The sequence below is a fragment of the Mus caroli genome, chromosome 16 (genome assembly GCF_900094665.2).
Source record: "Mus caroli chromosome 16, CAROLI_EIJ_v1.1, whole genome shotgun sequence".
Lineage (NCBI taxonomy): Eukaryota > Metazoa > Chordata > Mammalia > Rodentia > Muridae > Mus > Mus caroli.
This window is the reverse complement of record NC_034585.1, coordinates 48,842,266-48,857,909: the sequence shown is the minus strand read 5'-3', so window position 1 is coordinate 48,857,909 and position 15,644 is coordinate 48,842,266. Positions and strand designations below refer to the sequence as shown.

At 37.9% G+C, this 15,644-nt stretch overlaps 1 protein-coding gene across 5 annotated transcripts in view; it reads right to left on the bottom strand.

The window, feature by feature from the left end:
- Cblb (Cbl proto-oncogene B) overlaps positions 1 to 15,644 on the bottom strand; it is a 173,928-nt gene that overhangs the window by 20,447 nt on the left and 137,837 nt on the right. For 3 of the 5 annotated variants that reach the window (XM_021184357.2, XM_029470505.1, XM_029470506.1), the window contains 4 exons: positions 12,676 to 12,770; positions 4,103 to 4,249; positions 1,237 to 1,334; positions 989 to 1,120 (listed from right to left, as the gene is read on the bottom strand). In XM_021184357.2, the coding sequence (XP_021040016.1) occupies positions 989 to 1,120; positions 1,237 to 1,334; positions 4,103 to 4,249; positions 12,676 to 12,770 (472 nt within the window). The remainder of the gene's footprint in view (positions 1 to 988; positions 1,121 to 1,236; positions 1,335 to 4,102; positions 4,250 to 12,675; positions 12,771 to 15,644) is intronic. The other 2 variants (XM_021184356.1, XM_029470507.1) reach the window with 1 other exon arrangement.

Here is a 15,644-nt window from a genome sequence, read left to right as displayed (position 1 = left end):
ACTTCTATGGGAATAGCTAGCAGAAAGGTCATCAATCATCCATGGCTATTATATAAAGAAAAAAAAAACTCAACTAGACCAGATGCAAACACATAGGTCCCTGACAGCCCTACAGCAAACTCTATTAAACACTGTCATCTAGATCGTAAGGGCCTGAGTGATGGAAAAAGCAAATAAGGAAACCAGACTGTAGACAGGAATGTAGAATTCAAGCGCAAGAGAAGAAACAGAACAGAACAAAACGAAAACCTTTGATCAATAAATCAGAAGCAAAAGACACTGTAATAGGACAGCTCAAACTACTGGTCTGGGGTGCATATGAGAAATATAAAAGCTCACTTAGTATTTCTAGCAGCCTAACAGACAATTCAGAAAAGCTTATAAACAGATTAAACAGATGAAGTATATACTTTCTCATAAGTTAGGGCCCAGCAATTTCATGCAGAAGCAAAGTGTGGGTCACGTTTACTAAGGATTAGTACATTTGGAGTGCCCTGGCTTAAAGTTCCTGAACAGCACTTGAAAGCCACTGGACAGAGGCCAGGGGAGTGAGCAACACTCTTGGGTCTTGACACAGAACTGCCTCTAGATGAGAGAATTGATGAAATCCCTACTGGCGGCCAGCCTGTCCAGGCTCTCCTTTGTAGTTATGTAAGGATGAGATTGTGGAAATATAGCTTAAAACAAACTAAGTTAAGTACTTTTTCTCTGATTATAAAAGCAGCGCCTTATTGCAGAAAAATCAGACACTTAAAAACTCCAAAAGATGCTATGAAAATCGCCTAAAATTTCCCAGCTATTTCCTATGCAATTAGTTCATCTGTTAGAGTGATGTCACGTGAATGCAGGAGCCACCATCAACCAGAGAACCCGACTAAGTTTAGGCCAATTCTCAACCCAGAGTCTGCATTATACTGAACTCTTAATTCGAATAATGCAGAAACGGAGAGCAGGTCAGGGTTGTTTAAACTGCTTTTAAAGTTTCAACCTAATGGAGGGATGAGCAGATCATAATCAGAGGGCGTCCTGTTGACTGAAGAACCATGCTTTGGGTTGTCCCGGGGTGGAGGCCTGGCAGGTGGTAATGGTGCTGGATCAGAGGCTGAATCAGAAACACCTCCTAGAGGATAACACAAAACCTTAATGTATTCTCAGTATGAAAACAGAAGGGAACTTTCCCTTTAAGTTGAGACCATTAAGATGTATATTGCAAAGGAAAACATACTCCATACATACCCTTCAAATAGATGCCTAAATCTGGGATGTTTGATTTCTTCATCTCTGAAGGCGTACCATGAGTTCCATTCAATATACAGTGACCATTATCACAAGACCTAATGTGGAGACCAGAGGGCAAGAATCATTTAAGTGTCATGGCAGGCGTGAGGGGAGGATCATAGAGCGAACTGTCATACCTACTAAGGTAATAAGAATACAAAACAAAAACAATTATCTTCTCTAGAAAAAGGACTAGTAACAACATGCAGCTACCCTGACCTGTACTTTAAAATCAGATGTGTTTGTCTGAAGGTAAACATGTCTCTCTCTTTCTCTCACTGAAATTTACAGCTACTAAAGCAGCCGAAATCCTAAACCCATTTGAGTACAATTTTAATTACACCCGGCCAGAGTTCTGAAGTGACTGAGTATAAGCTACCGAAAACTATGTAAGGTCTAATGGCCTCCATTTTTGTTGATGGCATTGAATGTGTCTGTTGGTTCAACTTAACCATTCTTTGAATTGAAATTATGCTAGGGCCTTAAAAGAGAGGAATCACTATGAAGCATTGGACAATTTCATTTAATTTCTGCAGGGAACACTCCAAGACCTACTCCTTCTGAACCTATCTAACCACTATGTTTAACAAATGCTGGCCCTCTGACACCTTAGGGAAGTGATGTCAGCAAAAGCTTTGGGTGCACACCATCAAGATGGTTTAATGTGCGGAAAATAGTAGTTCATTTAAAAGCCGTGATTTTGGTACTGGCATCAAGACTGGATGAAACTGAGGCATGGGAGAGGGCACAGAACACACTTGCTCTTAAGCACCTAGCTTAGTAACCGCTGGATACCAAAGAGCCTCAGAGAGAGAGAAGTTTTATACTTTCCTTTTGAATTACTCTGATTTCTTAGAGCAAAGTGAAACTATATTCATAATGGAGGAGATAGTCGATATTTCAGTAGATAGTGAGAGAGTGATTCATCTGAAATTCATTTCTATTCTCTCTGGTGGCCATTTCTTTTTAACGGGCAAGATATGGTTCATTTAAGAACAGTTACGTATTGAATCTTCATAATGATGATATGAATTGAATGATTCATTTACTGTTTCACCTCCCACATACTGACAATTTATTTTTCTTGATGTTCCAAAGGGGGAGTGAGTTTCATCCAGGAAAAGGAAGTTCTAAGGAGGGGGAGGACTCTGCAGCTGACACAAGGTGCCACTCCACTCACTGGTTTTCAAGAACAAATTAGATCAAGAATTCATTACAATTAAGCTTAGGGATTAGCAACATTTATTATTTCTCTATAACTGTGGGGACTTGGTTATGATGGCTATAATTCAAATTGACTTTCAGTATCCAAGAGGTTAGCCACTTAAATATCATCTACTGTGATATGACAATTAAAATTTGATGAATTAAAATCATATTCTTCAGTCTTCCAGCCATGAGAAGAATGAGAATCCCAAAGAAACCAAAAAAATATTTTTCAATTTTAGCATTTAAAAATTACTATACTAAATTAGTAAGAGCCAAAGAAACTGGGATTTGTTCGCAGTTTATACTTGATGAGCATGCGTGACTTTCCCTCCGCTAGCTCAGCGGGCACTTGGCTCTCCCAGGGTAACACTCTCCGTTATCTTGTTTTCAGGACCACTCATCAGCACAATTAACAAGAGATAGCTGGCTCTTGCTGTAATCAGGGAAAGCGTGGGCTGCAGTGCATCACTAAGCCTGGGTAGTAACTCGGCCCACCAGCATCCTTTGGAGGCACAACTCTGGTTTCCAAGTATTTCTTTCTCTACCTCGATGAGACACCTGGGAAGCGTTTTCAACTCCAAAGATGGAAACTCTACTCATAAAATACTTTAAGTCGACTGAGCTGGCCTCAAGTGGAAGCAGCACTCTGAGTAAAGATGGTGTAGATGACAGACTGCCTTGCAGTCTCCTATCTGTCAGTCGTCAGGAGGCCTCAGGCAGCTCAGCCACTAACAGTGTCTGAACAGAGCTGAGCAACTTGGAGCCAAGCACAGCTCCAGGAATACTATGCAAGAAGAACGAAGGCCAGAAAATAAGTTCAGAAAATAAAGCTAATAGATTGACATGTCAGTAACATGCAAATTATATAAATGTTACTGTAACTGTATTAAGTTTCATGCATGCAAAGCCATGATTTTGCTTAAAGACAAACATATTTCAAAACATGTAAGCCATTATCAATAATTCTTATAAAAGTCAATGTGACTGGCACTTTGAAGACCAATAATGCTCCTATTACAATGAGGGGAAAAAGAAAAGGAAACACAACAAAATAAAACAACAAAACCCAGTGTTCTTTGTATTCTTAGCTCACGGAAGAGAAGGTACTTGCTCAAAAAAGAAGTTAACAGATGTAACTTTAAGGCTTCCCCCCATTGTATTATGATTTCAGTAGAAGTATATTAAATATCAAGAAGGAAAATGAATATAAATTATTCTAGCCTTCACATTATGAAGAAAAATTCTTAGGCAGGTTGACCTAGTATCTTAATATTAGTTTCTAAACACTAATATTTCTTCGTGATATATATGCTTGGACCTTTTGAAATTCATTAAAATATCTTAGGGGAAATGCATGAATTAATCATCATTATATGTAACGTATAGCTCCTTTTTATTAGATTGTAATTTGGCCTTTTGTGGGGGCAGGGAAGAAGGCAACAGAATCTTTTATGTGAAAGCAATGAAGGAAATATATAGGAACTATAGGCTAGGCTAGGAACAGGACTTTTAACCAATCACATTCTACTGAACCGCATAGAAACAATCCCCATGTTGGACAGCATGACAATGCTTATGCCGATGCAGGGTGGTACAAAGATGCTCATCTTCTTACCGAACAGGAGCTTTGACATTATGGCAATGAGATGGTTGTGAATTCAGGGAAACAGGATGGGATGAAGGAATCTTGTATTCATCGTCATCATCTTCTACGGTGCCTCTAGTTTTCTCTGAGAGACAATTTGCTAATGGACCAGTACACCTACCAAGAGGGAAAAGAAAATCCAATCTGGTTTAAGCATCATAAATACCAGAGCAGGAAGGTCTGATGTGATATAGAAAAATGAAGAAGCTGCTTTGTCACTGGAAGTTTTCAACTGTAAACTGTTCTTACAGCCAATAGAAATGGAAGGCCTTGAAATGTTAAGATAAGATATTCATACCTGTGGTTTTTAAGGGTGAACTAAGAAAAAAAATGAAAATTATGAAAATGAAAGGGTTTTATAAATAAAGCTTTAACATAAAATGTGTACAATTATTCAAGACCAAGCTATTAAAATGTTAATTGCTCCCTCCCATGTACTGGAAATCGGCAAAAGTGATAAGAATACACTGAAATCAACTGGAAACAAGAGGTTATTTAAAGGTTCAAACTGGTCTATGGCTAATACCTATAGTTTAAAAAAAAGCCATATAAGAGAGAAATTTAACTATCTTGTGAACTTATAACTCTAGTGCTAGAGTTCCTCCCACTGCAACAATTAAGAATGAAACGTGTCCAGAATTAGAAGACCATGACAGAAATAAATCTTTGAAATGTATTGTTTTTGTAACTCATGATACCTAAGTGTAATACCTAACAGCAACGAATAAAACACTTAACGGAATGACATGGTGAATTTGAGCACTTTACTTGATCGTTTGGGAAAATATATAAAATAAAATTGAAAAATACTCTACTTCCTGTGTGGGTTTTAATTTAACCCTTGCTACTGCCCAAGACACAGTCTAAAAAAAAAAAAAAAAGTTAAAATGCAACTTGGCCAACAGGTAGAAAGACAGCTAGTTTGCAGGACACTAGAAAAACACGGATCCAAACCATTTTAATTATTATAAACTTCACGGAAAATGTTCCCAAAAAAAAAAAATACAAAACAGTGTAATGCTCCAGCACCTTCTGTAGAGGGAGCAGGAGCCCTTTGGTACGTGAGGCAGCCAATGCCTATGTGGCTTTTTTTGTCTTTTTCTTTTTCCATTTTCATTTCTTCTCACCACAAAGTAAAATTTTCATTTTGTATTCTTCTCTTCTCGAGCTGAGTGTCCCTGTCTGAACTCCTTGGGACTAAAACAGTTTTTCAGATTATTTTTCCCCTCAAATTTTGGAACATTTGCATACTTTACCAGTTGTATCTGTCATGTAATCCTCAAAAAGCTTTGGGTTTTGGAGAACTTTCTATAATTATTTCACTTTTGGGTCCGTGAGGCTGAACACCCGTTATAATAGAAAATAATGTCAGAGGTGTTTGTGTGTGTGTGTGTGCATGTATGTGTGTGCTCATATTTAAAGTTTCAACTGTATTCAGAGATCACAGAAAACCTTCCCTTGGGAGTTTTCAAAAGCTTATACGTTTAATTTGTCTTTGAAGAAGTTTTCAGTATTGATTTTTAAAGCTGTGTTTGTTAAGAGATACTTCAGGATCCAAATGTCAGTTAATGGTAACCTGAAGCTTTGTTGTAGTAGTCTCTATACAGCCCAGAACACAGGTTATGAAATTCATAAACAACAGTGTTATAGTCTGGTTGAACCCTAGAGTTCAACTTGCAACTACAGGTAGCAATAGTACCAATGTCTCAAACTGATGACTTGATGGTGTTTAATACGGTTAGAATAGAAATCACTGTATTTTCTTGCAAACACTAAATTCTTGGGGACAGACATCAATCTCACCAACCTCTGCAAAGACCAGGATGTCTCTATAGGCAGAGGAGGTGGGCCCTGCATGTTCCCATCCTCATCCTGCTGTGCTTCCAGTCTCAGTGAACACCATCTCTATACTATAATACCTCTCAAGTAAACACTTCAGAGACAAAGGGACCTTTGACTTAAGAGTCAATAACTACATCAAGAGGTGGAAGTTCAAATCTGTCTTACAGGTCACTTCAATGATTTAATGATTTCCAAGAAGCACTTCACTCTGAAGGAAGAATACTTGTTTTTAATTTGCATAACATATAGTATGTATTGGGATGTGTGTGCTCATGCCAAGGTACGGATGGAGGTCAAGGACAACTTGTGGCAATCAATTCTTACTCTCTCCTATCTTGCCGTTCCCAAGGATTGAGCTCAGGTGATCAGGCCTTGTAGCAAGTAACCATCTTGTCAGTGCAAGAAATAAACAATTAATCAAACAAACAAACAAACCACACCTGTTGTGGATAGCTCTGGATGCTACCCTTCATTGACAGAAGATCTTGCCTGGCTAAATACCACTCATTCTTTTGTTAGTCAGAGAGCATCTGATGCAAATATGAAAGGCAATAATTACCTATCATTTTATCAAAAACTAAGGGTTCAGTTTTAGAAGCTACTAGTTGGACATTTTATCAGGTTGAATGGATCTTGGTGAGTTATAACTAGAAGTGAAGAAATCTATATGCCATTTGTACTTAAATATTAAAAATACATCCTGGTATTTTCTACTTATCATTTTAATAAAGTCTTTTAAGAAAGTTCACTATTTTCTCTTAGATTAATGTTTTAATATTTATTAAAATTTTATCATAAAGAACGTGTAAATTAAAAAGTTAGAGAGATCAAGCTGACCCAAAGTCTATGCATTCTATCCAAACTTTTGTATAGCGTATGAGTCAACAGGTGTCAGCATAACTAGACACAGAGTCACTGTCTGTGTGTATGTTATCTAGATGGTGGACTTAGGGACATGGAGACTCAGTCAGTCACTGGTATACCTTAAGTGAAAGATATTATTTTCATTGTGTTCCTCCAGGGTCCCGGAGGAACAAAGTAGGACAGCTATCTGGCTGGCTCCAAAGGAAAGATACCAAGCCATTTGCATCCATTTACACCCATTTACACTGTTATCTGACTCCACATTCCTGCTACCTCTTGCACTCTGCTGCTGTTCCTGAGTCATAGCACACAGGGGTACATTTTTTCCAGGTTGCAAAACCATTATCCCCTTAACCTGAAACTCATCTGAGCCTTCCTATCCTCATGGTGACTCATTGGCTTGACTGTGCAGGCACATTCGCGATATTGAGAAAGAGGTCTATTTCCATCACGGTGATACTTTCTGAGGCCACCTTTCAAAGCTGAAGGTTCACAAACATATTCCTCCCAAGAACTGCCTACTCCCAGAATAACCACAGGGCAGACTGACTGCACATGCCATTACCATTTACTTTGATAATGGACCTCAAATATCACCCTCTTCAAGTGGTTTTCATTCCTAATTGGAGCAACCCTTGACACACCAACTTTTCTCCGAAAACAAAAAGCAGACCCCTTCATATTTCAGGGTCTATAAAAATCCCCATGAAACTGGCAACAAATTCAGTAATTTTCTTTGACCTTTTCGGTTATATGTATTTAGCATATGTCCTTCCATTGATGTGTTTCCTATACTGTTATTTTACTGTTTCTGTCTACAATTGCAACATGTTTAAGGGAAGACCTTGGGGCCATCAAGGATTACCCTACTTTGCACGTAACTGAGCACTTACAAGCTTTCAAATAAAAATAATGAGGGGGTATTAGCAAAGAAAATCACCATGCTGATAAAAAAAGGAGAGAGAGAGAGCAACAATTTTCAGAACCTTTCATAGACAGAAAAGCATTTTAAATAATATGCCATTTTATTTGCTTCTCATATCAGAAGATCTCTGTTCATGCAACTAATGGCAGAAAGTAAAGATATATATGTTTTTATTAAATAAAAGCTCAAGCTGCCATGTTTTATTTCATGTTTCATGTGCTACACTGTTCTTACCTGAACAGAAAACATCTCTAATTCAGACAAACCAAAGCCCAGAGAGCCAGCAAAACAAAATAGTGATATTCCACAAGATTATCTTGTGTCTGCAGCACACAAGTCATTTGCCCAAATCCTGGCATGAGTATTACAATGATTGTGAGGGTGCTTTTCACACTATCAGGAAAAGGTAAGCTTGCTGCAGCCTGTAGCTTTAGACTAAGCTTTGACTGCGAGCGATCTCACAGATTTGCTGTTAACCTGGAGACAGCTAGGACAGCTGCGCCCCTGTGCCCCAGGGTCAGGCTTTTCAAGCAGACAGTTGGGCTCTCTCCCTTGCTTTACTGCTTTAAAAGCCCCTTTCAGAGAGGTCTTTCCTCAGGACCACATCTAGAGTGACAGTCTATGTGTCACTAGTCATCCTGTTCCACATCTGACTTTCCTACCGGAGATTACCACTAAGTGGTTAACTGACAGCATCCAGCACTTTTTTTTCCTTGACTAGAGCACCCATTCCGAAGGGGATGGGAGTTGGAATTTGATCCCCCTGGCCCCCCACAAGTCTCAGGTGAGCACAACAACAGAACAAAAAAACTAGACAGCTGGGCAAAAAATGGATTTTCCTTTCAGCGAACCTCCCAAATTTAGTACCTTATTTAATTAAGAGATGAGTAACAACAACAAACATCACCACCTCCCACAACAGAGAACCGTTAGGAAAAGTATGAACCAAGTAGCTTTGGTTCCAAAGTATTTGACAGCTTGTGATTAATATGCCAAAACTACAATTGCCCATATGTAAACAGCAAAGCATAAAGAAATTACTCCTCAGCTTTCTACAGTGTTGTTTTACTTGTACGTATTCACTACCTTATTATTTATAATATCATCTGTGCTCATTTGATAGTATAGTATGCCAAGGACAATAAACATTTCAACTGTTTAGTCTTCCATCTCATTAAACTTAAAAATCAAATTAGACAGATATAATTTAATAAGCATATATGTAATAAAATACTACATATATATGTAAAGTATATATTATACATTATAATTTAATTATAAAATAAAATAATACAAAAGGAACTTTTTGTTCTCTCTTCTAAAAAGTTATAATAAATACCTACATTTCAAGTTTTTACTTAAAGCTTTCTATTGATAGTGCCAATGTTGTGTAGAATCTATTTTTTTAAAAAAATCAGAAAATGGAGTATCTATTCAAACAGCGACTATTTCTTTTCACCATCACTTTATGATACCATATTTTCAGAAATAAATTATAAAGTGTGTAGAAAGAGTCACATAATCACCCAGATGAAGACTGGCTTGAACGGAAACCTCACAGGTTATCCTCTGCCCTCAAGAAAATAGGCATCAAGGGCCAGTATCAAATGCTGAAAAATCATATCTTCCTAACTGGTACTATCACTGGAGTTGAAACTAAAAGATAATTAGTAGCCTGGTATTCTTATGTGCAGCTCTGTGACTTCCAACATTTGTAAGAACTGTAAGTTAATTTAGGCAGTGATTTGTAATTTTCCTTTGGCTTGATGTCTGAACACGGACCAAGAATCTAAGATGGCAATGGGGACCTGAATGTCTAACAGCGCCACGTCAGTGAGCATATGTGTTTGCTCTGTCATCCTCCTATGATGGATGCTCCTTGGACATGGACCATCCTCTCCATTGGGTCAAAGTGGAGCTGTATTAATGATGAATTATGTGGATATTATGTAGTAGTACAATTTCATAATCAACATTCTATCCGATACTATAATAATAATATGAACAATATAATGATTATAATGAAAGTATTATAAGCATTATAATATTAGTAATGTTAGTAAGGTCGATAGTTCATCTCATGGTGGCTTCTGCAATAGGAAGTGGTCAACCAGCTATAGTAGAGAGCATTCAGGTCACCAAAGTTTCCAATAAAATTAGCACCATATAGTGAATAATTCATAACAATTGCTGCATAGGGAGCAGAAGCTCAAAAGATTTTAGGTAACATTTAAGTTAAACATATCCTCTCATGTATTAGCCAGATAGAAGCCAAAAGTCCAGAGAGGGAACCTTCTTCAAAATAGGGCAATTAATAAATGCTAGAGTAAGACATGGAACCCAACATGATTTTACTCTATTGCTGACTTCAGAATTTCATGATTTCACAGAAAAAACAATATATATATTCTGAAAAAAAATGGATGTGACAATATCAAACAACATGGAGAGTGTGATGTCATCTCCACAAATGAACTAAATGATGTTAAAATAAATCTCAATTTCACAAAAGACCCAAGGATAAAATTTGGATGTTGATATTTTGAGTATTTATTTCTGCTGTTAGGATTATTTTATTTTATATATTTTCTTTTCTTCATTCTTCCTTTTCTTTTATTATATTTTCTTATATACTTTACTTAATTTCTACAGATATAGTTGTGGGGAGGGGAAGAGAAACATACAATACAAATCTAATGCTTACAGCTATGGCTAATATGTAACATGCAAATTAACTAAGTTGTTGATAAAAATACGTGTTAAATGCTTGTTAAAATATTTTTTAGTATGAACTAGAAAATATTGAGAAAAAAATTAGAAAGTGGAGAGAAACTATCACCCGATCTTAGTGGTTCTTACAGAGTTAAACATTACAAACTTACCAGTGAATGCCCTTCACTAGGAATTTACCATTCATGCTAATTACAAAAGGACCAAATATAAACAAACAAAACCACCACGACCCCTTCTCTAGTCATACTTAGCTGTGTGAATTAAAGAAACAGAGGGCTGGGGGAGCTGATTAGGAACTTGGACCATCTTAGTGATTTGTTTCCTAAAACCCTGATTGTAGAGGTTTGAGAGCGGAGATGTCTTACTGTATGTGCACACTTTAATGTTTACTTGCAAGGACTGTACTATCAAGTTTGCTCTCACTCACTTAGACTCTATAACAGAGTGCTTGTAACTGCTGGGTCTCAGCTCAGCTTCTCTATTCTTCCCTCAAGGATGTCAAATTGCACTCTGGTTTAATTTCAGGCACTGCGGTATCTAATTGTGCCCATCTTCAGTGACTCCTTCTGTCCCGACTATGAAACACACTTTGCTGATGCAGTTTGTAACGGCTTTCCTTAAAGGACGAAAAAACCAAAAACCAAAAAACAAAACAAAACAAACCAACCAAACAAACAAATAAAAAACCAAAATCCCCAGTCAATGAGCAGTACAGCGTTTGGTGCAGTGTTCTCGTGTGACGACGTCACACATGTTAAACGATTCCTTTTAGAGCATATCAGATTCCTGGAAGGTTGAGAGTTCGCTTTTTCTTTCATTTTCTTTCTTTCTTCCTTTTATAAATCTAATGGAAACTCAAGGACCTCCAGGGAAAGGAATGAAGAAGTTCTAAGGAGGCTTTTCATTACAAAAGAAGGCCTTTGCATAGTTAGTGATGCACCTGAGAGAGAGCGCTGTCTGAGCATGTATAGGACACCCAGAGAAAAAAGAGAAAGAAAAAGAAACAAATGAAAAACAGAAAAGAAAAAAGAAAAACCTGGCAATCTTAGTTGATAGAAACCAAGCCATCAAAAACAACAAAAACAACAACACACCCCTTAAAATAATTTTCCCTGGCAGTATTTGAAAGCATAAACCTTGTTTATGATTTGCAAACCATCCAATCTTTTTAAAATTAGAGTACATAATTACTTACATCAAGAACAATAATTTGTAACAAGAAGAATGCAAGTCAGTCTTTTCTATTGTTTTCTGATACAGAGGCTCACTCTGGATCGCAGGCTGCCCTGGCACTCATTATATCTTTCTGAAGGTAGACTCTAATTGATGGTGATCCTCCTGGTCTCATCTTCCCAATGCTGGGATTATAGGTATATATACTGCCAATCTCTGCTTTGTCAACTACTATTAATTATTGAACACAAGTCACATTAGTTTTTATAAAAACCAAACGCTGAGACATAGAACTTGAGGAAAAGGTGGAACATGATAGGGGGTGCTTGGTTGCTACATAGTGCAAGCACTAGGAATAGATGAAAACTCTTTAGCTGGCTAAACATCTGTAGGCTCATACTGCTACAGAGAGCTAAGAAGGAAATGGAAATGGAAGGAGTGGCAACTTGGCTGGACATCACCTCACTGTCCAGCATGCAGTGGCCCCAATTCCCAGCTTTATGTCCACTGATCCCAACTCAGTGCAGATCTACTGACATTCTCAGAAGTCTAGCTGAGTCTGAGCCACCAAGGGGAGGCTTAACTGGATAGGAAAAAACTCCATGGGGATACATGCACAGATCTTGGGCACTGAAGAGTTTTGAAAAGCAGGGAACTTGGGGGTCACTTTATTGAAGTTGGGTAGTGAGATAAAGTCAAGAAGAAAAAGGCTGGAGTAGAGAGCTTGCTGTGCTGTTCTGCCCTCTGCTTCGATGGAGGCTAGGCTAAGTTTTCTTGCCCTTTCGTTCTGTTATTCATCTTCTCAGGAGTTTAGGAAGTCTGTAGGAGCTACTCCCAGAAGCAGAAGTCTTACCATCTGATACTTGAAGTCATAAACCCAATTCCACCGCTTCTGTCTTTACCGATTCCCTTCTATTTACCCTGTAGTTGCTGTACTAAGAACCTGAAAAACATCCTTTCTCATATTAGGTATGGACACACGATCTCCAAATCCAAGGAAACTCACTTTATGCTTGGGAGAAGGGTGGTAACTGGAGGCGGAGGGGAAAGCCGAGGAGGGACATCGTATTCTTCAGTGGCAAGGTGGCCATTGGAAAAGACCTGAAAGTAAACCAAAGGTGTTAGTTCCTGGACTTCAACTCCTGGCAAAGCCTGAAACCACAGCAGCTCTTAGAATTTCACAGAGCTCATATAATTTTGGCTTCTTTAGACTAGTGCAATACCATACAATTGATTCAGGAGTCAGCAGGATCAGTGGTGATTCACCATATCACAGATTATATGAAAAGATGTTACACTATGATTTTTAAACACAACGGAGAGGCAAGGCAATAATTTATATACACCCGATTGAGAATTTCCCAGGAATGATCAGATTACAGCGCAAGAATAGGGCTGGCTAGAGGAAGAAACCATGTGGACACAACCTCCAAACAGACTTAGGGCTCCCAGGGCCATCTTCAATTCCTGATGTCACAAGATATGAGTAGACCCAAGCAGGCCTGTATCATGTCCAAGTCAAGCTTCAGAGCCATTTTAGTCAGCCAATTGTTCTGACTTTCCACATGTGTGGAAATCCCACATCTACTTTTGGTTTGCAAAAAGCTCAGAGCCAACGTATTATCAGTGGGGATCAGGGGCTTCCGGTTTCAGGTGCAGTGGTAACGCTGGTGGAAGCACCTGGCCAACTGTTCCTTGCCTCTCTTATAGTCTTGAACTGGAGCAACTTAAATGGTGGAAGAAATGGAAGGGTAACTTTGCAAAGGCATACAAGGCTATGGACCTATTAAAGTTTGTAAGTAATGGTTAGGTATTTTTTATCATAAACTTCTTTCATAAGCTCTTATTAACTAATATTGAGAAGGGAGATGGATACTAGGGATAGGCAAGTAAGCTGTACCTTCAGTAGTCTTGGCTAAATGAGCCCAGATGGGTGAGATATATTTTTAGTAGTATTGGCTAAATGAGCCCTGATGGGTGAGTTGTACCTTTCGTACCTTGGCTAAATAAATCCAGATCCACTGCTTAGATTCTGGGTTATATAAACAGTGGTGGGGATTTAAAATGCAAACCTGCAAAGGCCATGGGCATCCTACCAAACAGCAGACTGTAAGATCACCTCTGAGATATATGGATGCTCTCATCTGCTGTAAAAAATCCAATTTTATAGCATTGAAATTTCACTCTAGAAGCGAGTGACTATGTTAGTTCAGATTTTCTTTCCCAAGTCTCCCCTCATTAGATTCAACACGCTGCAGTTACATCCTGATAAAACACATCTTTAAATGAAGTGATTTTATCGTGGGCTTTTGACTGAGGACCATGTATCAGAACATGACAAAATTTTTTGAACTTTGCTAGAGAAGAGAATTTTCCTAAGAGATATGTATCATGATGAAGTTCAATGAAATCCTTTAACATAAAAATTGCCTTTTATCTGATGAATACATGCATCCAGCTATAAATGCCAATTATAGTGTTGAACATTTGAAAGTATTCTTCACCAAAATTCTTCTCATTGACTGAGCAGACATAGTGCTAAGATTTTTGCAATAAAATCTAATGATTTTTATCAAAATTACACTTAAAAGTTGTGTAAAATGAAAGGATTTCTTTTTTAAAATGTGGACTAAGCTGTTTTTTCGGTAATAATATCTATCATGTTACTACTTGATAAGAGCTCAGTAACAAAAGGATGATATGGAAATAACAGTTCATGGTATCAACTTTAACAATAAGCCAACTATAATTTCACAATCAAAACATTATGAGCGCACTTGAACAGGAATGTCAATATACCCAAACATCTACTGATATGGAAATAAAAGCATGTTTCAACCTTGATAAAGGAGCTATACATTGATAGGACAATTCACACAACATCTCTGTGTGATATTAAATTTCTCAAAGGGAAATCTCCTGTTGCAAAAAAATGGCTCAGCTGCTAGAGTGTCTGCTGCACGGGAAAGAGGGCCTGTGTTCATATTTCCAGCACCCATATCATAGCCAGGCACAGCTGTGTGCATCTGGAATCCCAGCACTGTGTTGACAGATCACAAGAGCTCACTGGACATTACCAGCCTAGAAAAGCATTTGATAGAAGCATTTGCTATGGCTCAGTGGTTAAGAGAACTTTCTGCTCTTCTAGAGAACACAGATTTGATACCCAGCACCCACACAAAGGCTCACAATTGTCTTGAACTCCAGTTCCAGGGGATCTGGCAAGTACATGGTATACAGACCCATATTCAGGCAAAACACCCATAAATCTATCAATCAGTCAATCAATCAATCAATCAATCAATCAATCAAAATGTCAGGTGAGTAAATAACAAAGGAAGATGGATGTGGCCATGAGCATCCATATGCATGTGCATATAATATGTATATATAAAAGAATACTCATATGCATACACAACACATACATACACACACAGTAAAATAAAGAAATAAAGTGATATCATACTGACAACAGAGTTTTTCCTGGGAAAATCATAAAATCTATTACTCAGGTTCATTCATTCTCTGGGAGGGCACTGACTTGAGGGGATCAAGCAACTCCTTCCTAACTTCATCAGATTAGTATGTTTCAAAATGTGAGTAGCATTTTAACTAACGGCTTCATGAATTGTATTGATGGACTGTAGCTTAAAGAGTTCTCCTGTCTCTGAAAAGTTAAGAGGTTTTTTTTTTTTTCTCATTTGTTTGTTTTGTTTTTAAAGAACAATTTATTTGATAGCTGCAAGTGTAGTTCTATTTTGTGGAGAATTAATGCAATATTGTGTCTATTTCAGACTACAGTCTTTTATTTCTCACTTGTTTTTATAGCAAATTCCCGTACATGCGTCATGTGCAATAGGGCTTCCATGAATGTTGAGAGACAACAGGGCAGGTGACCTCAGTAGTGGAGGCACTGACTAGGGAAATTTCATTGCTATAAATGGAAGACACCTTGTATTTATTTTAAAAGTACAC